We start from the raw sequence: 24,984 nt of genomic DNA on the forward strand, positions 1-24,984 counted from the left end.
CATTACAATGTTTTCAGAAAAGGTTGTGATTTGGTTTAGGGTTCTGGAGTAGTTGGTTACCTTTCAATCTGATGCCTTTTTTTGCACCAAGTCTTTCAAAAACATTCGTCCACGATCCTCTGGTGGCAAGACGGCCCTTTGACGTGATTAGGACGACACACCTTGTGGAATACGCACACAAAAACCAACAACAACAATATGAATTTCTGGTCAGACATGTAAATAAATAAAAAAGTAATGAACAGGTGGTATACATGCTTCATCATCATATATAGGATTCAGTGTATGTATCTTAAATTGATCAGTTTCTCACCCATCTCTCAGTTCGTTGACATAGTTCAGTATCTGTGCCGGAATGCCTTGAAGGATGTGATTACGGAATTCTTTGCTCTCCACCACCTTCCCATCACGCCCATCAATCACAGTGAGCTGCACCCCATTTTCACGCTGGTACAACTTCCTCCCGTTTACCTGTTGTGTCGCAGTGACAGAAAAATGTGATCCACAACCACCTTAGCTGTACTATCTGAGAGTGTCTCGTTCATTACGAAACACCAAGAAGCAAAAAAAAAAAAAGGCAAAAAATAAATAAAAAAAACAAGAGTAGCTGCTTTACTCCTTATCGGCTCATTCAGATTGCAACATCAGTATTCACTCAGGCTTGAGAGCAAGTGCTCCGTGCACTGCACACACTTAATTCTGTATATCAGTGGTCTCCATTGTCAAATGAAACTGAAGACTGAGTTTTCTGAAGTCTGCGTACCTCAGTAAAAGCAAAGTCCTCTTTGATGTGGAAGAAGCGAGTGTTGTAGGACTCCAGCTTGACCTCCAGAAAGTGTTCTGGGGATTGCTAGAAGTGAACAAGCCAAAGGATTATTAAGCAAAAAACAAAAAAAAAAACAAACTAGGTCAAACTTCAGTCCCACAAATTGTGCAAAAAAACAATGAGAAGATTATCAGGGCTGAGACTATATTTAGAAACATCTTTGAGGAAAATGAATGCGAGACAAATAACACAATTAAACCAGATGAAACGAATAAAAACAGAGCAAAACAGGTACACCAACAAAATAACAAATATATGCTATGTTTGAATCAAAGCCTTTTTATAATCTAATTAATGACCATGAAAGTAAATTGCTACAGTATGTGTTTTTAAGCGTGCAAACACACAAATGGGTTTAAATCAACTGTTCTGGATTCTAAAGACATTTTGTGTTTCCTTACCAGGCTGCCACTCGGTATCTTCTTGGGCATAGGCACATCTACAACAGGCACCTCAGCGTGTTTAGGGTAGGCCTGGGCCAAGCAATTACTGGGTGGACTGCCTTTGGGAATAACAGCAGTGATTTTCACTCTCTCACAGCCCTTGAGGGAGCAGAAGGCAAAACGCTCCCTGTCACTGAAGGCCTTGACTTTCAGGAACAGCAGGCTGAAATAAACACAGAGAAGCGCCGGTCATGATAAAATCTTAAACCATGAAGAACAACAAGAAGAAGCTGACGTTTGACACGCAACAACAAGGCTGTGAATGTTTGCATTTAAGTGCGTCTCACCCGGTGTCTTTCTCCCAGTAGTAGTATCCTCTAGTCAGGTGTGTGTGGTTGATCTTCTCTTTCTGTGACGTGCTGATAAAGGTGCCAGTCTTGCGGGTCTGCTTGGTGAGCCGGTTGTGGACATCAGAGATAACAGTGAAGTCGGTGCCTTGTGGATAGCAGAGGCCTACATTGATCCAGTCATTTCTTTAAAAAAAAGAAGAAGAAATTAAATGGGGGCAAGAAAAAATATATTTAATTTTGAAAGTTATAAAAATGGTATATATAAATATATATATATATATACATATATACACACACACACACACACACACACACACACACACATATATATATATATATATGCACCATTAGAGTGACCCAGATCCTGAGCTGGTACCTTCCTAGCTGAGCCCTTGGAGAAAATATAACTCCTGCAGCTGGAGTTGTCAGCATGAAATATGAGCCTGTCTTGGTTAAACCTTTTAAGTTGCAGGGAATGCTGGTCTGCACAGCATCTTTTTTTTTTTGAGGCATTTGACAGTTTGATCAGTTCATCCCCCCCAAAAAACCCATTGCTGTTAAGACAGTCACCCAATCTGACCCCTTCTAGGTGCATTGGGCGAAATCAGCTTTAGTCTAATGCACCCACAGTTCATCAAATTAAATTGAAAGCAAATTGTCAAGTATTTTGCAAAAGGGCTCATCAAAGGGTCATGTTTTGCTTGGGGAAGCTTGCCAAATTTCAGCTTGATAATATCGTGTGAAGCTATTTTAGACCATCTTTATCGAATTAGTCATTTTGATGCATTATCTCCATTTTAGGCAGTTTATCCTTAAACTGCCAGATACTTTATCCTTTAAGTATCTGCTATATGGTAATTAGGTTTTTTTTTTAGATTATTTATAGTGTCTATATATAGCATAAATATTTATCTATATATATCTCTTTGTACTTGTAGGCTTGTATTTATTTATTTTCTTGTTTTATTTTCATTTATGGTTTTCTTCTTGCTTAACTGATTTAGTACTTGTGTTTTTAATGCTCAAATAAATAATCCAGTCAAGCATTTCTTTAGATAATCCATGTGCTTTTAAATTGCGGAAAGCCCTTGGAATGTTTTGTTTACACAGACAACAATTTTGACAAACAAACAAACTTTGTCCAAACAACTTATGCTGGCTATAACAGGAAAAAGGACGGAAACTTCCTCATTCTCTCTAGAAATCATTTTCAGTTTTCTGCCAGTGCGTGTTGCATTAAGTGGAGCTAACGTGTTTACTGACTTGTTGAAGTTGATGAGCCAGATGGTGACCTCCGCAGGTGCTGCCTGGTCCCAGTGGATGGTGTAGCCCTTTGACAGGGTGATCACGGGCTGGAACTGCTGATAGTGTTTCTTCTTCCCGAGGGCTCCCTCTAGTGTCAGGGCTCGATCGGGGTAATCGTTCCTCGCTATCTGCATGTTCAAGTTTGCAGGGTTTCGTGTCTGGATGTATATCTGGAGATAGGACATGAAAAATACATTATGTCTGACACAAAATTACAGTAATTGAGGGGACAGACTGAAGAAATATGGATGTGGACGGCGGTGCTGCTTTTTTGACAGCATAATCTGTCGTCTACAAAATCAAGATATAAGTTCTCTGAAAGCCAGCAGATAGTGACACATACAAGAACATATTACACTTTCATTGTTTCCTACATAATTCCATGTGTTTTCATATGTAGATTTGATGCCTTCAGTGAGAAACTGCAATGTCAATAGTTATGAGAATGAAAGAAAAGACATTAAAATTCATAGGGTGTGTCCAAACTTCTGACTGGTAGTGTATGTCTGTCAGGGATTATAGGTAGCAGATTGATAAAATGTGAGCTTGTCGTGCACGAATGTTCTGATGCCCACCAACCGACCTGTGCGTAATGGCCACTGCAGATAGCAGCCTTCCAGTCTGGCACATCAATGCAGTCAGGGTGTCGCAAGAGCCAGTTGTCCTCTTTCACCAGAAAGGCTCCAGGGTATTCACTGACCGAGCCATCGATATCATGGAATATGGTGGTCTTATCCCCATCCATCTGCATATCATTAAACCATGGACCAGGCTCCCCGAAGAACACACGGGACGATATCTGCAGTGAAGAGACGGAGACACATATTCACTGAAGGCTCTCATAATCAGCACCAATATAAACAGTGTAAAATAAATTAACTCGGAATCTGGGGCTGTGACACTGGGTGTCACAAACAGAGCATAACAAGGCAGCAGCTGGATTCTTTTCTGTTATTCTGTTGTTGGCTGAGTCTCCACCGGTCTGGATCTGGAATCCCGAGTCCGCCCAGTCCGAGTCCGAGACAAGACCAAGTAAAAATGCCTCAGAGTCCAAGACGAGACCGAGACCCTTATAACGTGGTCTCGAGACCAAGACAACACTGAATTCTAAAGTTCCACTTTCAGTTCTTCTCTGGGGCTGTCACACAGAAACGGACTTACAGGTACATGGTCGAAGGTAATGCCAGTGACGTTGTTGTTGGGGCAGCTCTGCCAAGAGTTGTTGAGCCTGAAGCCGAAAGCGCTGGTGTGTCGTCCTTCAAGCGCGATGTACTTCCGAAACGTGCAGTTCTCCATGTTGATGGGCCCGTCGTATATCTGCATTCCTCGTATAGGAAAGTCACTGCGGAATAACCAAGCACACACGATTTCATTTAGAAGTGGAAAATCTTGGTGAGATAAAAAAAAAAAAAAAAAAAAGTAAGCCTGTGAGTTGCAACATCTACACTTTTAGTAATCAACAATTGCAATCATCACTTCTCTGCTAAATCATTTGCAATTTTCTCACTGGAGTCTCTCTATGCTCTCTACTTTTTAAATAGCTTTCAGAGAGTGTTGGCGTAGCCAGGTGCTGCCATCCACTCAGTCCATCATCCTCTGGTTCCTGGACCCCACTTGGAACACGCTGTCACCTGCCACCCAGCAGAGTTGCTGTCTCTACATTATCGTCTAGCTCCCTGCTCAGGTTCTTTATGATCCTGCTCCTGAACTCATAGCTCACATGGCCTCTGGACTTATGAACTCACAGAGTTTTAGACTTATGGACTCCTGCAGCATTAGAAAAAAAAAATTACTATGTTATTCACTGCTGAATGTAATCTGTATTCATGACATCTATTGCACATCTGCCTGTGCCAGGGAGAAGGATCCCTCCTTCACGGCCCTCTGATATTTTGTCTTTTTCCCTTTTTAGGGTTTTTTGGTTTTTCCTCACCAGGTTCATGAATCTAGGAGGGCGATGCATCTGTGGAGAATGTTGGACCATATAAACTTGGGCTATACATATAAAATGTGATTGATTGATTGATTGATTGATTGCAAGAAAATATGAAACCGTCAAAAAACTGATGATTGTAACTGTACCAATTAAATCACCAAATAATTTTACCGAGCCGACATAAACGTTGGCGTATAGCCATTGTTTAAATTTCCTTTATGATTGCTTGCAACATAGATATTCATCTGTACCACTACTTACATGCCGCGTGGAAGAGTTCTGCCAGTGAGGTCATAACCCCCAGGGCCCCAGATCCGGTTGTCAGGATTAGGCATCCCGTGATTGTCACTTTCACCCACAAAAAGTGAGTTCTTCACCTGCTGGTGTGAACCATCATCATCTGGAAATGTTCCTCCACTGTCAGCACAGAAAGTTGTTGTTTTTTTTAAAAAAAAATCTCTTTTACTGGTAATGGCATTGGAAAAAGTGTTTAACAGGCAAACAAAGAGGGCTCATATACTGCACCTTCACTTAACAGCAAATAGTTCACAGTTAACAAACAAGCAGCAATTCATGAAATAATCTCAGAGAAACAGCATTATCTACCTCTAGCAACTCTATTGTGCAGACACAGTTAACATTGTACTTCATATTCAATGAAAGTTCTAAATGTTTCCCTCAAAACAGACAATTTTCGCTGTATTTATTCAATTATCTCTTGTAAGGCGGGCACAGGTCTTACCTTGCCAGAGTGAGTCCAATACCATTATCAGCAAATCTGAACAAGAAAAAGACATAATTGATCATTGGAACACACAAAACACACACACACACACACACACACACACACACACACACACACACACACACACACACACACACACACACACACACACACACACACAGAAACACAGTCTGTAGAAAATAAAAGCTCACTAGTTTCTATGAGTTTTTCGTACTCACTGGCAGGAATCCAGCCAAACATCCCCTCCTCTCAGCCAGGCGCCATGGTCCTGGTTTTTATAGGCCACAAAGTGTTTGATAAGTGCAGGGACTCTGACTTTGAAAGGATCAGAATCCAGGTGGGGCCCATACCTGAAGAATAAAGCATTATCACAGAAAGAAACTTAGTAAAGGTGTATATTGAGTGCTATTTTGTCCCTCTTCTCTTCTCTTATCGGCAGATGATTTCTGATTTTTGATTGCTCAAGATATGTTGCACTGCATCTTTCACCACATCTCAGAGTTCTATCATCTGCAACAATTTACAGATGACACTGTTGTGAAGGGATGTGTGGAGGGGGACTAGGAGGAGGAATATAGGCGCTCAGTCAAGAGAGGACTGATGTGAGAAGAGTCACCTCAAGCTAAACTTAGTCAAGACTAAAATTGTGACTTTGGGATGAGAAAAAAACAGGATTCACTGCGACCCAGTGTGCATCAGATGGATTCAGTGCGACAAGCTGGATCGGTCCACCAACACGACTGCCATTCTTAAGACAGCAATGAGTTGACACTACTTCTTTAGACAGTTCAGGACTTTGAACATCAAACACAAAAAAATACTCCATGATTTTCTATCACGCACCTACACCATCATGTCGAACATAAAGCTATTTTGGCCTGGTCTCCCTCCATTAGCAGCTCTTGCACCACCCAGGATCATTGACAATTATCCTGCATACACCACCCTGAGGCTGCTAGAGGTGTCCAGAAAAGAAAAAGGACCACAATATCTGGTGGACTGGAAGCAGTTTGGTCCTGAGGAGCACTGCTGGGTCTCCAATCACCACAACCTTGACTGTCACCTTGTCTGGGAGTCCCATATCCAACATGCAGACCTGGCAGATGTGACACTTCCAATACAGTTAACCTGCTTGTCGCTCCCCCCACACCGTATGAGTGTGGGTGTTGATTGCCTGAGAGAGGTGTGATGGAGCTGATCGATGCCCTCCAGCGCACTCACATCTTCATTCTGATTGGAATCCAGCTCTTAAAATCTGCACCACCCTTCCTCCAATTGATTCCAGAGGGTAGTTGGAAACCGAACCCTGCCAACCTCTGATAAAACGGTGCTGAAATAAAGTTCCTCTATTTATCTAAACCTCACTCTGAGTCAGTGGTGCTTTTTATGTCATCATACATGAAATCACACATTGCTTTTAAATGACATTTAATGGGATAAAACATTCTTGATTTGTAGACAGACAGACAGACAGATAGATAGATAGATAGATAGATAGACAGAGGTGAGATTTTTGTGTGTAAGGTGAGTCTGACCTGGCTCCAACCAGAGAGAGGAAGGGTCTCTTGTCTTTGCCATTTGCCTGAGTTGTCTTTACTCCATTATCAAGGATCATTCCAGCCTGAATACGCAGGAGGACATATCGAAAACTTTATGACGCCAAATAAAACAGGATAGATTATAGATCTACCAACAAAAAAATAATCAATATATCATTATCCCTGAACATAAAACACAGATGAATAAATGAATAAAGTTCACTCATGCAGACAATATTTCTTTTAACCCAGTGTGTCAGGAAATTTATTTCAATACCTGAGCATGGCTGTGCAAAAACACAATGACTAACAAACACTGCTACTCACTGTTAAAATAGAAAACTGTTGTCGTGCCTAAATATGCATGCAGTGACATGGTTCCCTTTTGGACCAGGTCTCCTTCCATTTTTGTTTCAATTAGTTCATTTTTTGTTGTGAAATACAAAATCTATAAACAATAAATCAGTTATCTGATCAATTAATAGTGGTCATGTGGCACCCACGGATTCAACCACACTGTTGAGTGCTCTAGGTGTTAAGTCCGCAGCCACGACACAATCTATGCCCACAAGACCCCAGAATGTCAGTCAGATGAGTTATGCTCCCATTAGGATGATCCAAATTAAAAGGATGGAGTGCAATGGGGGAGAAAAGAGGTCAGTTTGGGGGCATAATACTTTTCTTCCCTTTCAGTGGCTCCACAATAAATTTTTTTGAGCGTTCTGCTGCAGGCACCTTCTGTCATGCACCTCTCATTCCATGCCTCTTCTTTTGCTCTCTAACCTCAATTTTGTTTTATGTCCAACCTTAAATTTCCTATCCTTTTAAAATTAATTTGATGCTCCCTCCACTTTTAATTAGCTTTACTGTTGTTACTGTTTCAGAATAAATGTTAAACGGAATACGAGCTTGAACTGCATCACATATCAAACCTTGTCTTGTATATTTCATAAAATCTTGTCTTTGCTATATTAACGGGCAAAACACACATATTTAAGAAAACTGCTTGTACTGCAATAAGTTATATTCAGTTTCATTGGGTTTGCAATAGCGTATACATAACTATGAAGGTCTTGCCCTTTGACTGAAATACCTGCTGATATTCAGACCTTGGACAAGTCAGACACCAGTAAACAAAAACAATTTGTCATTTACACACTCTGAAACTCACTCTGTAGTTGGAGTGGGCTCGGTTGTTGGTGAAGTGACCCATAGGTGTGTGTTCAGTATGACCTGGGGAGTACAAGCCTTCTGAGGGTCCAGTGGGCACATGGTGGAAGATGAACCAGAAACCCGTTTCCTGGCGGACGATAAAGAGAATGATGAAGACAAACAAAGAGAAAAGAGAGACATTTCAATATTCTTGAAGAAAAAAAAAATGTTCGCAGCCAAATGATGGAAATGAAAACTACAGGGGTCCCTATGAGTAACCCCGGTGAAATAACAAACAACCCAATCCAGCGCATTTGCTCCTCAGCGATTTTCGCCCATGTTTTTCCTCGAATAATATGTTAAATGTTCTTGTATTTCTTGATCCAGTGAGCTGAAGTATGTTGACAGCCTCCTGTTGATCGTTTACATGATGACTCAAAGTACTCCATTAATGGGGGATTTATTTCACGAAGCAGAGTATATCAACTCAGAGTTTATGGTTAAACTGAGAGTATTACAAACCTCCTTTGTGAAACAGGTCCAGATCCAAAAAACAAACATCAACATTTTTACCTGCCCAATACAGGGGATGTGGACTGAACACGACAAGATAAAAAAAAAATATATAAAACACTAGGATTTTTCTTTTTCTTACATACATCTTAAAATGCACACCGAGAGGTCAAAGGTCTATTTTTCAAGCAGCTACAGATGTAGGACCTGGTGAAAAAAAATGAATGCAGTGGTCTCTATACACTGGCACCTAAACATATTTTAGTCCTATTTTGACGGTCTTTGTGTAATCTGTTGTTGGGTTGTTGTTTGCTGCATTCTACCCAACACAATTAACATTCATCTTCATGAAATCAACATATCATATATGAAAGTATGGTTAATGCCTACTACTTGATCCTAAAGCTAAAAGTAGCATGAAGCCATTCGTTTTCCCAGCAACACACTGAGGCTGGGTGGAGGTGAGAATAAGTGTGAAACTTACCTCTGAGCCCGCAGCAGCACAGTTGATTAGGTTGTTATTGGGGTTGGCGATCCAGAAAGTTGATGTTGCACTGGAGAAAGGGAGATGGGGAAAAAGAAAATAGGTTGTTTACAGAATTTCATACAAAGAAATGAAATCCCTGGTCCAGTGAAAGAATGTATCAGAATTGTTTCCTAAAGGGCAGCAGCAGAGAGGAATGTAAAATATAAAATGCAAGTGAAACATGTAGAAAGTAAGGAAAGATTCAAAATGTCACTGCATTTCTTTGGTTTTTTTGGTTTCTTGCTGTAATGCCAAAACCTAGAGGCAATGCTGTGCATATTAAATGTATTGCTGTCTCCAGGGAGAAAGGTTTGGGTGAAGCTGAGAAGTAGATGATTGCCAAATGAAGCTTCCTGAAGCAACAAAATGAAGCCTTACAGTCCTGTGTTTAGGCCAAGTGTTTGTAACTCAAAGTTTTATTTCATGGTGACTAGTTACATCTGCTGCTAGAGTTATGTGACATGCAGTTACTGGCGCCGGCGGTACCTGACTCTCTAAGCCAACTGTAACTTCAGCTTCAACAACACTTTGCGAACCATGAATGGTAGAGAAATTTAAATCCAAGCTCCAAAATTTAGGAGCTTAACTGAACTGACAAATGAAGAAATCATTCCAGGGAGTGATTCAGTTCAGTGAGTTCAGTCAAGATCTTCAATCACCGAACGGAAATATATGCAAATGACACTTCGCCAGATGGAACAAAGATCCCACCAAGAGACAGTTCATATCTATCATGCAGCTTAGAGGATGGAACGGGCCTGTGGTGAGCAGATATTACAGTTAACAAAGATAGCGGGCAGTGAGGAATGCCTTAATTATCAACATCATAGACGGAGCCAGCCCGTCATGGAAAATGTTTGTGTCATGTCTCCTGTGGACCACATTGAAATAAATGTGAATTCTTCATGAAAACACCTGTTCAGGCAGAGCCAAGCAAGGCACCTGAGTTGGAAGCTTGTGTACAACTTGTGTTCACACTGATCAATCAACTAGTTGTTCTGGTCCCTGATAGGAAAACACACATACCTGCAGTCTTGTCGAGGATTGGGCACATATCCAGGATACGCTCCTTCTTTTATATCACGGCACATTTTACCATCTCTGTCTGAGGGAAGCAGGGTCCCTGCTCGCACCATCAGACCCAAACAGTGGTCAAACGTGTTTCTCTCCTCAGGACCATCTTCTGTGAAGTAGCAGTGGCCTAGAATGTCATAGCCCACAACATCCTTTACCTGGGAAGATATGATTGAATCGTTGGTCACACTTGGCAAAACTTGGGAAAACTCTTACTTCCTTGGAAGTCATTGTAGTGTATAGCAGCGTAGCATTTACGTCTCATGAACACTTCAGGTAGACAGAAAACCAAAAATGAAAACCAAAAACGACTACGACAACGACTTAACTAACCAGCAATCCATTGGAGGCATGAATCGTTACACAGCGAGAAAAGGAGTGATGGATGGACAGATCCATGACAGAGGTCGGTGGGTCATAGCCTCCTCTCTCATCCACGTCTCCATTCATATGAAAATGAACTGGATAGTGGCCCAGTGTCTGCTGGCCCATATGCTGGAGCTCCAGTCCTGAAATATGCACTGCCTTAAAGCCCCGCTCCACCTGAAAATGACAACAGTTGCATTATAGTCACCTCCGAGTTGCTTGTTGAGCAACACCGTCACCCTGTTGCCTACCTTCAAGTGTCCTCCAAATGTGTCAAAGTCAAAGAATTTGCAGGCCTCATTGCCGTAGCAGCTGGATTCCATCTCGCCTCGTACCAGGATGTTCCGACTTAATAAGCCCACCTCAGCCCTCATATCCACCCCGTCCACCTCCGCGCCCAGGTGGATGTATTTTGGCTTACCTGCAACAAGAAACACACGCAAGCCATATGTCAGCCCTTCGTCTCAATACTTGTGAGATCAGCATGTTACATAGAGCCATGTTGACAAGTGTTGCATGGATCCACATTAGGTGCAGCGGTTAGCGCTGCTGCCTTCATTACCGTCCAATCTTCTTGGAACTTATGTTTTGCTTTCTGTAAACATGCCTGTGTTGTTTAGATGTGAACAGGTTCTCTAACAGGTTTGCTACAAGCCACAGCTGTAATATTGATACAATACCCAAAAACAATGTATTCAATTTTGCACATGCAAGCATGCTGCAATGCACATTGTAACAATTGTGATGTGATGGGGTAAACATTATCTAGAAATAGAGTGATCTGCACAAAGCCATTCTTCTATTAGCCAGATTTTTCTAAACTTAGCGTTGCCTGGATGGATGCAGGGTGGCATGGCAGAGCAAAGCAAATGTCAGGATGAAAATAGGATGAACCCTCCACAACATTTATTTGATGCAGTTATGAGTGTTCATGCGATTTTGAAATGCCAAATGGTCACGATGTAGAATCCCAGCGCAATTTATTGGATTGAAATGAATCAATTAGCCCCAGACTTGCTCTCTTTGCGTCTGTCTCTCGGACATATCTCAGCTCGCAGCTTCAAACGGATAAAAAACAAGTCAATTGTCAAGTCAAGTCGCTGTTTGTGCATAACCTCAGGGGCTGGGTTAAGAGATGTGATTATGACTGCATCTTTGAAAGTGAGGGGGCAAAATTGCTCACGGGCAGGAATTAATAAAATGGATTATAGTCTAGCGAAGAATGAAAGGCCTTGGGGTAGCCTCAGGCTCATAAAAATAGGATTTCCGCTGTGGATCACTTAACAGCCTGTGATGTCAAAGATTCAGAGGGAAGTGGGTTGACATGTCTTAATGGACTGATCCTCTCATTTAAACAGGCAAGGGAGGCGTGCCAGCAGCTCTTTTGCAGAGTTGCTGGATTTGAAAAAAAAAAGAGATTTGGAAATGTTTTCCCAAACCCCACACCTAGATTCAAAGCAGAAGACAAGCAAACACACCCTTTAGTAGTGGCATGAACTCAATTATAGCATTTGACCAAAAGTTGCAACCAATCAAACAATAGATTGTAGCTCACTGTTGTAAACACGGTGGTTTAGGTTTGTGTTTGTATTTGTGTGTGTATGTGTTTGTGTGGCGTGCGTGGGTGTGTGCGTTGTGTTAGTGACCAGTCTATCTATCAATCTATCCATCTACAATCTCCACTGCACTTCAGCCGAAATTTACTGGCTCAGCCTTCACCTCAAACTAAATGCGCATTACTTTTTGCCCTTTAGCGTTTATGACCTTTCAGCCTTTTCATCTTGCTTTCTGCTGTAAGGAAGTGCATCGTTGCCAGGCAGCATCCTACTGAAGAAATAAAAAGCACTTTTAATGGCTTTCTTCTTGCTCGAGTCCTTGCCTTTTTATTTTGTGATATTGCAATTGCAATTACCGTTGCTTTGTGTCTAGTGTGTTTACTGCACATGCTTATCTTAGCAAACATAATTGAGAAAGTTACCAAAAAAGCTGGTTACAGAATTGGTTGATGGAGACAATTCTGTAACCTTGTAAAAAAGACTGGTGTCCAGAAAAAAATGCTGCTGAAGAACACTACCGCTACCATTAGTTCTTTAAATTAGTATCAACTGAGATAAAGAAGTGCCAGTCTTAAAAGCAGAGACCTTGGAGAAAGGTCACTTCAGAAGATGGCTCCGACTGCTGAAGAGTCTCAGCAGCACTCTACTCTTTGGCCACCGCAACAAGATACAACTGCTGCTCAAGTCTCCGGGTGAGGAGATTTCAAGGCCACAAGAGTCAGAGTGGTGATGCGATTTTTCAGTTGAGTGAAAAAAACCCACAGAGGGCTGGTTTAAGTGGTGACATGGGGGAAAGGCAGGAGTTGAACCATGAGAGGAAGTCAGCTAGTCCAGTCAGAAGGTGGAGGAGCAGTTCGAAGAGGGCAGGTGCAGCAGGACACTCAGTGGATATCATACCTTGGACCTTCACCTGGTTGGCTGTGCAGGTCAGACAGGGTAAAATGGTGAACTCCTCCGCTTGGTGCATGGAGTAGTCTGTGCTGGCAACCACCAGCCGATCCCCGGGTTGCCAGCCGTGTGGCTCCTCAGCCAGTTCCAGGATGCTGCTGTTGGACAGCATGTCAATGGAAATGTAGGCCTGTGGGCGAACTAGAGGCAGGGAGAGTGCAAGTTAGAGTCACATATACCTAATGTACTATCTAATAACCAACTAGTATATGTGTGTGTTACTATTACTATTAATATAACTATTACAGCTGCATAATATTGCATTCTACAATACCACTGAATTGGAATTCATTTAGAAAAAATTGCTTCAAAAACAGTGATTCTGAGTATCTGGAAAGCCTGTGTCTGTTGCTTAGTTTGCATTTCAAAAACTACAAATATTGCAACGGATGAACAACCTACCTAGTTTTCTACAAAGGAAGCGCACTCTGTAGTTGTTACACTGTCCATGAGCCTGGTCCCCATTACGGCAGACAAAGCCGTAGTCCTTGTCGTTCTTATGAATGACGTCTCCTGTCTTACTGGACGGGATGCCATCGTGGGTTTCAGCCTAAATAAGAGGGATATGACTCAATGAGCAAGTCAATGAGCAATATATTTTGCACAGTCAACATCTTGAAAATCTGGGTAAAATGTTGTCTTGAAACAACAACATTTCTTCAAGTTTGGTGGGCTGGATTAAAAAGCTTAAGGGGCCGCATATGGCCCCCGGGCCGTAGTTTGCCCATGTCTGATCTCTAGTCTTGCTTTTCCCTGATAATTGGAAGAATACTGTAGGAGCAGAGGAGGAGGTGCAGCAGGCGGATCGAGTACATGCTCAGCTTCCCTCGCTTGCTGATTTTTTAAGAACATTTGAAGATATTATAAGCCCCATGTTGCTCAAGGTTACCCTGATGCCTTTACAGTTCTTTTTGTTACCTGTATCATTTGTGTGAGGAATAAAAACGCTCGTTTTCACGAAAGAGATACTGGTGTCAACAACACCTTGCTTAGTATGGTGATTATTTTTCACGCCGCAGTTTGCAGACTGCATTTTTGTTCTTTTTCTAGGAGTTGGAAAACTTAAAATAACACATTGCCAGAAAAAAAAGCATTTAACCATATATTTGTTTTTCATCTAATGTATGTACTGTTTTAGCTAATCTTGCTCAGAAAAAAATGGATATTAATCTAGTTGTAAGCATCAGCAGCCAGTTTTTGCGTAACTCAGTCACGGTTCTGTGTTTGGTGAAGAGATTTACCTGGATGTCCAGCGGGTTGAGGCAGAGGCGGTCTGGAAAGGCTGCGTGCAGTTCTGACAGTTTCTCCCAGTCTCCAGAGCCCCTCTCATCATCCCTGCTAAACCACTCGGTCCACTCTGCCTCTGTGTCACAAACAAGCACAGACAGACAGACAGACACACACACACACACACACACACACACACACACACAGCCAAATGACAGATATTACTCTAATGTACATCAAGGGTTTGACAGTGGCTCAATTAGAATCTCAGGGAACATTTCAAACAGAGCAGCCGAAGGGCTCTCTTCCAATTATGTTTTCTGCTTTCATGCCACATCGGCTAAATGCACTGATTGCCGGAATTTCGATCTGAGGCTCGGCGCGCAGCGGAAACACAGCAGCTGAGTGAGTGAGTGGAGGGTTTCTTTGTTTTGAATAGTTTCACCGCACAGGAGTGGAGTGGTTTCATCAAAAGTGTCATGATGTGATGGAAGATGAGAACTTCTCGTCAGCTGCCGTTAGCAGGGACTACAAGAGGCGCTACTGAATTTAAAGGTGCGTTCAAGGCCATTCCCAGATTCAATCAATCAATTTATGGTCGTCCACTTCCACTAATAAACAAGGTTTGTTTGGCCCAAAAAAATACTAGTTCGAGCTGTACAGGCCTCACTAAGGATGCTGCGGTCTTGGCTCTCTCCCCCCTACCCCTCCCCTACCTGTTCCATCAATGGCTCCGCCTTGCAACAGTCTACTCCCTTGTGATTGGCTGGCAGCTTTCTGCTAGCGCTACATTGGCAGCGGCGCGCTTCTCCCTGAGTCGGGCCTAAGCCTGACCGCACACCATCTGTCTCCACCTCGCCGCCCAATTGGAGTCCTTACAATTATTCCAAAGCCAGTCATTGCTTTTTTACTTGACATGAACTTGATGGCCTGATGATGAAGAGCGACCCTTAACCCCTATTTGTTTTCTTCCAGCAGAATGGTGGTAGAACCCCGGCATCCCATCTCCACTGGCTTCTTCCCATAAGCCTCTTCAACCCCATCTTCCCATGTTACTGTTAAACGTCCAGTGTGTAATATTTTTAAGAAAGCTCTCTATATAAGGAAGCCCGCCTGACAGCGCCTGACTTGATCAAAATTCCCTAGTCTGTCGAGTCCCAGACCAACACAGGACTGAGTAATAATGCCTCACAGTCCGAGACGAGACCGAGACCCTTAAAAAGTGGTCTGGAGACCAAGACCAATCTCGAGTGCTCCAACACAACTTGACACAGCGAAGCCGCGGGATCTTCTCCATACAACGCCGTCAGATTGTCGGCAGAGGGTAGCAGGTAGGATGTGGCTCTTATGACAAAACTCAGCGGAGCTCCCACCATCTGCCAGGTGTCACGCCAGCTGAGTTTTGTCTTCTGCAGGCCAACCCAGTCGACTCTGCTCAGCCATCGAGACGGCTCTGGCATGTCGCTCTCCCTCCTCCTGCCTCCTGACTTCCTCTACGACTCGTCGTCTCTTCTGCGAAAGGTGTCCTATGCATTTGACCCCCCTTTCATCAGGGAGAGGTGAGTTGCAACAGGAGATAGATTATTTTGTTTATCTATCTGAAGGTTAATTGCCCTTCTAGGTGAATTCTGGGAACGCAAGTACAAATGTGAGTGCAAATATGAGAGCAAGCAAAGTGTTACCTTGCACCCACTGGCTGCTGGCAGTGATGGTGAAGTGCTCCCCATAACTTGACTGAAACACAAAGGAGCTCTGGGCCTCTGAGGAGGCTTTGGACCCTGTTGACACAACAGGCAGCCATCAACATCTTTGTCACATCGAGTTCAGACCAAGAAATTCACACGGGTTTTTACCTTGATAGACAGCGTGGTCTTCCACAGCAGATGACGGAACACCTTTTTTAACTATGAAAGTCCAGGGATGCCTGAGAGGTTTAAAATGCCAGAGGTTAAAAATAGGCAGTGGATTTGATAGAGGAAAGAAGAGATGATAGAGACAATCCGCCATGAATCACTGACTTAATGGCGGCCAATCATTAGGGGGGAGGAGAAATTATGTCTGTTATCTATTTTAACCTTTACAAATGTCAGACAGTAAATCCTCCCTCTAAAAAAAACTTTTTGCCAGTTTAACACTGGCAGAAATTTTATGCAGTGAAACCACCTCAAAAATTCTGCCTTGCAAATAGGAGACACTGGAGAAGTGGTTTTATTTTTAGATATTGCAAAATATGCACAGTATATATATTATGCATATAATACGTGCACTATATATTACAAGACACGCTTTATAAATGTATTTAGTCATCCAATTCACGAACTTAAGGAAAATCTTGAATTATTCAATTTGTGAATTGAAGGAAAAAAACACGATACATTTTTTCCACAACAGGTAAGAAAACAATACAATACTTTTGGAGCTCACCGGAATCCAAGACTGCTGATGTGCTGGCTGCCCAGACTTGAGAGGCTCTTCTTGGCAAATTCCTCCAAGTTGTTGGATCCCTCATCATTGACCACCACAGTCAGAATGAAGCCGTCCGCCACTTCATCCACATAGTGTGCAAGGCGCCGACTCTCATCCTTACTGCGGTATGTGTCAAACCTGAGGACGCAAAGGTGAAATTACTTTTCTGGCATCTGAAGAAGCAAACAGGCACATCCACAAGTTCTGATCAGATCATCTGACTCGCTTTCATTATTTTGTTCTGCTTCCAAGTTGGTGTCCAAGTGTTTAACTGTTCTTCTGTCACCTGATGTCTTGACTGACAAATAAAGTACCCATAGCACAATGGCAAATTGCAGTGTGAGAACAGAGTTGATCTATTGTGATAAGTACTATTCATTTATCGTATTGCTTCAGGGAAACCTTTACCTGTCAGTATTTATAACCTCTCCGCTGTCGGGGTCAATAACATGGACGATGATGCCTCGGTTCCCCCAGCTTCTCTGAAATGAGTAGTTCCTCTGGTTGCTTTCTCCAGGTTGCAAAGTCTTGTTTAAGAACGTCCATGACATTTTCCTGGCTCCATGAATCTCAAGTGTCCCTCCTGTCCCCACACCAAGGAACTTCCTTCCAAAGTAGCTGTGCGCCTGGTCACTGTCATCCAGTCTGAGGACAGTGACAACAAGATTTAGTTTTTGTGGTCAAAAGTCAAATATGGAGCTGATGGTTGCCTCGGGCCAATAAAACAGTTGTTGCACTCGATAAGATTTAAATGAATAAAACAGTTTGGATATGCGGGTTTGGTTTAAGATACATGTTTGACACACCTATCTGACCTCCATCCCATCATGTTAAACAAGCATCAAGTTCATTTCTCTCTTTTTAAACTTCACCACTGAAACGCTTTACATACTACAACTTTTTTATTTTTGGTTGATGTCTCATTTTATTTTTTAAAATCAAGTGAAGCATGATGTCACAGTACCTTCCAAATAGAGAAATAGTGAGGTTTCCTCTGTATGGGCAGTCTTTGCTTCCAATGTGCAGCTCTCCTTTGTTCCCAATCAGAATGTGTTTTGCGCGCAGCTCAATCGAGCTATCGGTGTCAGCAATCACCAACTTTCCTAAATGAGAGAGAGTGAGAAAAAGGATTGTGTATTAGAGTGTGTGTGCATATGCTGGTCGCGGTGGGCTGAGGCATGCTAATGCAGGTTCCTGTGGGCTTTCATGGCCCAGCGCCCTCCGACACCTTCTGCTTTCATATCATTTATGGCCCTTAGGCTGAAGCCATCTCTGCACACACACACACACACACACACACACACACACACACACACACACACACACACACACACACACACACACACACACACACACACACACACACACACACAGATGTTGCTGGCTAACTACCTGAGTGGAATCTAATGATTCCGGATCAGCACCGGGCTGTATGTATGGCTTTGTTCCTTCACGAAATCGATTTCACCAGACAAACTGATTTATTTCAATATTCCAGTTTCACAATTTATCCATTAAATATTGCACAACATAATTTTTATCCTGACACACAGTATCTCTTTGAATATATCAAAAATACTGTCTTTTAGAAACCACACATGAAACAGAGCATGCAGACACCATAAAACAATGTGGCGATTTCAATACAGTATATATTTGTGAAATGTACCTCCATTGAGAATCTCGATGGAATGAACTGTGGCTGAAGTTGTGAGGAGAACCTTTTTTCCATAACCAATTGTAACTCGGTGCTCTTGACTGTGTCCTGGCGTCCATGGCTGCAGCCCTGGCTCCTTGTCCGGACACACTTTTAAAGAAAGAAATCCACAAATGTCAGGAAGCCATACAGGGAACTAGGACAAAGCCAGTTGGCAATTCTTGTTGTGCCAAGAGCAACAGCCAACAGAACAGCCAATAAGTGGGTGGAGATAAATGCAAGGCACACACCACAACAAAACACTTGTTGCTTCAGGTCAAATATTTCCTGCTCTTACAATATTTTTGTGATTTTATTTTATTTTTTTCAAATATGTAAAACAGCCAGCTCTTTCAGCTGTGGGCGTTCGTAGTCAGCAGTCTTTCCCACGATTGACCAAAATTGAACTGGACCAGAGCATAAATAGATGTTTGCTTATGCAATTTTTCTGTCCATCCACACAGAGCTCGGCAAATAGTGGAAATTCACTCTTTTGTTGTAATACAAAACTGGGCTGCAAAGGATAAACACTGCTGCATTTGTCCCAACATTGGTTAAATATTGTCCTGCTGTTCTAGGAAAGTAACAATCCATCAAAAACCTGCCTCATGTGAAATGCAAATTTTGCAGTATGTCTTAAGTAGGTCATTGAATGTGAGAAATAGTACAATATACTATATATATATATATAATATAAAACAGTAATTTGTAAGTAAGTTGTGGCAACTTTTAAACTATTTGAGACATAAATAAATCACAGTAAGGTACATGTATAAAACAATATTCTGTACTCTGTGCACTAAATTAATTGGGGAAATGACCTCGTTTTCTGGCTCTGCGTTTCTTTGAATTTGCTGTTTCAAAGGGATATTTCACGTTCAAACTGTTTTTGGCTAATTTTGTGTCTAATTGGGCTCATGTGAACACTGCAGGCAATTTTTCAATTGTTTGCTTTAGTATTTAGAGGTTAGTGATAAAAAAAAAAAATAATAAAAAATCAAATGCCAGTATCTCACCAAGATAACGAATATAAGACAAACTTACCCATTTGGATACTTGGAAGCATCAGGGCAGCAAAGACCATGATGAATGTCATCATCTCTTTCCGCTTGCCATTAACCAGCTTCATACCAAAGTCCTCAAGTGCAGCCTCGGGCTGCTGAGTGGCTGGGGTTTAGGTTGTGCGAGCCAAGTTCACAGTGGGATCTCACCAAAGGCACCTGGAAGATCATAAAGAAATAGCAGGACCATAAAGTCTTGTCAGGCAGCAGGGAAGGTTGCACTGTTGATTAAAGTTTTAATACCTGCGAAACATCCTGAAAATAAAAACCAAACAAGTGATCCAGTAAAAGCAACAATGTCTAGTTCCCTCACCTTTTATCAAGTCACATGGTCATTAGCTATCAAAAAACTCTCTTTTTCCTGTCCTGTCTGACAGTCTTTGTAAAGTCTGACTGATTGATTATTTCAGAGGCAGAGCTTGAAACCAGGGGGCGTTAAAACAGACAGGTTTGTCCAATTAGAGTAGATGACCTTTTATTAGTCTTACACAGGAGCACTTCAATACTGCATAAGCAAGTGAACAAGGGTTTAAAAGGAAACAACAATAGGTAAAACAACATCTGCATAAAAGTTAAAGTTCACAAGTAGCCTGCATAGGCTTATTATCCCCAATGTAGCAAACATTAATTATCCAGTGTCAAACAGCAGACATTTGCTGGATCAATGTGATGATGTAATGTAAATGACAAGTGTGACAAGTTATTATGGGCCTTTGGGGAATTTTGCAAACAATTTGAAATGATGGTTTAAAATCACTGCAGATTAATTAATACATAAGGTTTAAATCTGCCCTGTGAAGATCTCTATCCACTGTGCCAGCTCCAGCAGATTAGTCAAATCCTGGGAAAACTCTTGCATTGTGATGATAGCTTTGATAAGACTTAATTAGCCCATGCTGCTGCACGGGGAGCTCAGAAAGGAACGCAGATGGCAATTAATCATCCATTTGTCATATAATTAATTAATGAGGTGTTTGACTGCTGGTGACAAGTGGAAGTTTTCTATGTGCAGTTGTAAAGTCTATTTATGATAGATTAATAGAACACACAGTCCAGACTGGTGCTGATTCATTCAGCCAGACACGTTGCTCCCCCCCCCCCCTCCCCCTAATGCTGGATGTTTCACTGTCAACTTTGCAAGCACACTTTATCTCTGTCCAGATGTTTGCTTTTTATGAATGCAATTTCAGCCATCTGCCCGTGCAGTCAATCTTGCTGCGTGCAAGCAGTTATTTGTGTTCATTTGTGTTTGTGTTCATTTCTGTAGAACTCCTAACCGCAGAACAGTTCTACAGTTCTGACAAGGGAGGGTAAGTGTCTCGAAGAGAATATTTACTGGGTCGGGTTTGTTAAACCAGAATAAAATGGTAAAAGTGAGCATGGATTGAATGAGAGCGATGAAGCAGGGTTAGAATGTCTTTGCTGTCATTGAAAGTCTGGAAATTTCCTCAGCAGGTGGAGGCGCTGTTGTGCCTTTTTACACATCGAGTGTGCGTGTGGGTTGTGAAGGTCGTCCAGCTGTCCACCACAGATCCCAGCTTTTAAAGCACTGCACTGGGCAACTATCCATATGACACCCCTGACATTAGTGAGTTCCATAACACTGTTTTACTACATGCAACATCCCCAAAAGTTCCAAGTGTGGAAGGCTATCAAACAATTTCCAACAAGCATCGCCTCAAACTTCCAAATCTGGTCTGATCACCGGTTGACTGCAAAGTGCCAGAGTGTTGCCCCGTGTGTGCTCCACTGACAAAGCAGCTGTGTCATTTAAATGGTTTTCAAGTGCGATGCAAACCATTTAAATACGGGAAGCGGGGGAGTCCAAACCACCAGGCACTGTAGAAAGTGTGACAGTGAAGGAGAATAACAGCGAAAGCGATGTCCAAAGTCCAAACCTCTCTCAAAAATGTCAGCACATGTCAATTAGCACATGTTTTATTTATGCACGTTTTAAATATGCAACTGCCTCAAATGCATCAGCTCCAATGCTTCACCGAGCGGAGAAACTGTAATATTTTCAGACAAAAATATGAAAACACTGAATGGGTGCATAAATAAGTGACGTTCGGGAAAGGTTAGCACATTCTGTTTGGTAATCTGAAAAGATGACGTCTGGCCTGTCAGAACTGAATGTGACTCCCTTCCTAACTGAGGAATAGCCCGCAAATGGAGGTGGAAGATGAATTGAAGACTAACTCCAGCATGCAGAGTAATCGTGCTTTTATTTCTATCCACGTGTTTTGACTGTGACGCACCATGGGAGGGCTTACATGTTTCCCCCTCAGGGCTGAAAGGTTTATGACTCGGTGGTGAAAAGTGGATTGCTGTTTGCTTCACACATTCTAATACACTGTACAGTAACGTAATCTGATCTGTCAATGTATTTGCCCCAAAAATGAGGTTTGCCATCATGCCAACATGTTAGTTATTGCATAGAGTACAGTAAGGTTGAATAAAAATGACTTTTTCATCGAAACTATAAAAATACAGAAGATTGTAGACAAAATATTATATAAGATTGGAATTCATTTATCATATTTACTTATAATGATAATTAAATAAAGACGTAAACAAATGTTTTTCTTTTCAAGGTTTCCTTCATGCATGTGAAGTAGAAAACTGTTAATTCCTCTACAGGGATTTTTGCTGTGTGAGCATTCTCCCAATTTGGTTCACTAATGCTGTGCAAACTATACAAATGAAAAAGGGCAAGACCACGTGAACACGTCCACAGCGGACATCTATGAATGTATGAGCACTGTTCTAAAACAGCTGGATAGCCGAGTATAAGCTTCATTGACACAGCAGCAGAAAGCAAACACTTGCGTAATAAGATTCTTAACGGCTACCTAATCAATACGATATCACTCTCACTCTGGATCAATGACAATTTGCCATAACTAATGGAAGAGGAGAACAGCTGACGACCATTTTGTTGAACATAATAGGTTTGTTAATTTAAGGAAGAAGGAGAATGTCAAAATAAATAATTAAATGTGGCTGACAGTTTAAAAACATCTGTTTCTATATTTTGAAATGATGAGTCGCAGCGCTTTAAGGAGACAGCAGCGTGGATTTTTCAATGTGTTGTGAGATCATGTTACGTCTAGGTTGCTGGATTTCACTGAATTTTTGTGCATGATGTGATCCCCTCTTCAGTAGATGAGTTATTTCAACAATTCATGATTCATGGTGGAAGGAAGCCACGTGCGCCAGACCTCATCTAAAGAAGCAAAACAAACAAACAGTAAAGTACTCCGGGTCTGGCAGACTGTGTATTTCCACAGAGTGTCTCTGCACATCTGGCTTAGTGTTTGGACAGCCAGTCGATTTTTTCCCTACTTAAATTAGAATGCAGTTTACTAAAATCTTCCTCAGTGGGATGTTATTCCTGGATGAGCTTCGTGTACACCAGCCACCAATCAAATCTGACCTCTCAACCCAAATCTGAAAATAAAAACAGCTTTGATGTGAAGTCAGCAGATTTTCTTCACCTCCATATTAAGTGTGTTCAGCAAGAGCTGAGAGCAAGCTGCTGCGAACAGACATAGCTGCAGCACACACACACACACACACACACACACACACACACACACACACACACACGCACACACACACACACGAGTCCACCCTGCACTTGTGCGACCGCATAGGTATGTCATTACACCCTATTCATGGACCTAATAACTGTTTCTGCAAGAGATTAATTACAAGTCTTTGCTCGGCATTGAGGTCATAAAGTCGCGGCGCTTTCTGCAGCCGTTCTCACTAATGTGTTTATGTCTTTGTGCATGAGGCCTTTTGAACAGCAGCTAGAGAAACGTAATTCCAGAGGGAAAGTGTGAGCGTCCGTGCGTGAGTCTCTGTGCCATATTTTTGATTCCAAAATTTTACAGTGGCAATAACAGGCACTCTGCGGAAGCACACGAGCTGAGCTTGCGTTTGGCCTCAGCCCTGCAAGCGATCTCCTTTAATAAGTGTAATTTACTCGGGACAGCAATGTTTCTGTTTTTGTGTGTGGTTTCTGTCTGCCTGGGTGTGACTGTCAGAGTCTCTGTTTACCTGTCCCTGAGAAATGTCATTTGAAATCTTGTTAAAAGATTTGATAAAAAAAACATGTTTTTATTATTTTTTTTCTGTTGAAATTCCAACGAGATAAACACACACCGAAAATAGCTGCGTCTCCATTACCCCTGGAGTTGCTCAAAAAAATAATATCGCAATAAAAAAAAAAAACAGGTAACGGAAAAACACCTAAACTATGAGAAACCTCTCAGATATCGCTAAAAGGTTTTTACCCCCTCATGAAGTGGTTTTTCAGGCTTATTAATATAGAGGTATATCACAAAAGTGGCCGGACGTGACGTACGGGGGTCACGTAACAGCAGTAGTGACAACTGAAACAGCTGACCCCAAATGGAAACGCAGCTACAGGCAGCATTTACGCTGGAAAAAAAACATTGACCATCCAGTGACAGTCCCATAGTGGCCGGCCTGTACAGAGCAACTATTTGATGCTGCACTGTAAGAAAAGAGTTTTGAGGGTCAATAATCACAATATCCGTACGCGTCATTCAGCTGAAATTGGGATTACAGCTGAATTGAAACAGACTCAAGCGGAAATGAATTCAGCTCTTTTGTCACGTTCTGAGAAACACAGGAAATGAAAGGAGCGGGATAAAATACAGCGGAGTGAATTCATTTGAATCCATTTGCGACGTTTCAACAGAAGTGCGTTCAATGCCACAGTGCCACAGTCCAGTGTTGGTGGAGCCCGAGTCGTTCGACAGGCCACCGCTCGTACACGTTGAAATACTTCTGCACACATCGTGCAGAGGAAGGAGCAGGAGCAGGGAAGAGAACAAAAGAACCTTAACACTGACTGCCACGTGATGTCATAAAATCAACATGAGCCTGAATAATGCTAATCCTAATTACGGTTTTACCACAGTGGAATATATGATTTGCAAATGAAGCACAAACTTTCCTTGGTGCACGTTTACCAACTCTCTCCTACTAAGACCAAAGTGTTTACAGTTCCCCTGCAGTTAGTCAGTACTCGTGGTTTAATGGCTATAATAATGACGTTCTTTGCAAGCCATTAACAATTGTATGGGCGGTTCACAGAGCAAAACAACAGGATAATAAACATGATTTAGGGAAGCTGCAAGCAGTGACGTGTGGGACCGATGGAATTCTTTGCAAGTTGTATGAACTGATCAGAAAGTAAACAAAAGAATAAAAAAAAAAAAAAAAAACACAAAAAACTCAATTCAGAAACGTCAATCTTATTGCTCTGACAGTTTGCAGATT

At 42.0% G+C, this 24,984-nt stretch overlaps 1 protein-coding gene across 2 annotated transcripts in view; it reads right to left on the reverse strand.

Annotated features, from left to right (window-relative positions):
* cemip (cell migration inducing hyaluronidase 1) overlaps positions 1-24,984 on the reverse strand; it is a 57,700-nt gene that overhangs the window by 2,744 nt on the left and 29,972 nt on the right. For both annotated transcript variants that reach the window (XR_012923771.1, XM_076011349.1), the window contains exons 3-29: positions 19,652-19,827; positions 18,581-18,718; positions 17,876-18,014; positions 17,320-17,556; positions 16,870-17,049; positions 16,299-16,369; positions 16,128-16,223; positions 14,460-14,581; positions 13,621-13,768; positions 13,168-13,359; positions 10,966-11,135; positions 10,682-10,891; positions 10,301-10,506; positions 9,233-9,302; positions 8,255-8,383; positions 7,081-7,166; positions 5,764-5,895; positions 5,543-5,578; positions 5,062-5,217; positions 4,026-4,206; positions 3,448-3,663; positions 2,823-3,034; positions 1,557-1,742; positions 1,228-1,432; positions 764-850; positions 314-471; positions 61-161 (exon numbers count right to left, since the gene is read on the reverse strand). Coding sequence is in view for 1 of the 2 variants with exons in the window: in XM_076011349.1 (XP_075867464.1) it covers positions 61-161; positions 314-471; positions 764-850; positions 1,228-1,432; positions 1,557-1,742; positions 2,823-3,034; positions 3,448-3,663; positions 4,026-4,206; positions 5,062-5,217; positions 5,543-5,578; positions 5,764-5,895; positions 7,081-7,166; positions 8,255-8,383; positions 9,233-9,302; positions 10,301-10,506; positions 10,682-10,891; positions 10,966-11,135; positions 13,168-13,359; positions 13,621-13,768; positions 14,460-14,581; positions 16,128-16,223; positions 16,299-16,369; positions 16,870-17,049; positions 17,320-17,556; positions 17,876-18,014; positions 18,581-18,718; positions 19,652-19,736 (3,949 nt within the window). In the remaining variant the exon portion in view is untranslated. The remainder of the gene's footprint in view (positions 1-60; positions 162-313; positions 472-763; positions 851-1,227; positions 1,433-1,556; positions 1,743-2,822; positions 3,035-3,447; positions 3,664-4,025; positions 4,207-5,061; positions 5,218-5,542; positions 5,579-5,763; positions 5,896-7,080; positions 7,167-8,254; positions 8,384-9,232; positions 9,303-10,300; positions 10,507-10,681; positions 10,892-10,965; positions 11,136-13,167; positions 13,360-13,620; positions 13,769-14,459; positions 14,582-16,127; positions 16,224-16,298; positions 16,370-16,869; positions 17,050-17,319; positions 17,557-17,875; positions 18,015-18,580; positions 18,719-19,651; positions 19,828-24,984) is intronic.

This window comes from Nelusetta ayraudi, unplaced genomic scaffold (assembly GCF_046127955.1).
Source record: "Nelusetta ayraudi isolate G7.1 ecotype Tasmania unplaced genomic scaffold, CSIRO-AGI_Nayr_v1 ptg000005l, whole genome shotgun sequence".
Lineage (NCBI taxonomy): Eukaryota > Metazoa > Chordata > Actinopteri > Tetraodontiformes > Monacanthidae > Nelusetta > Nelusetta ayraudi.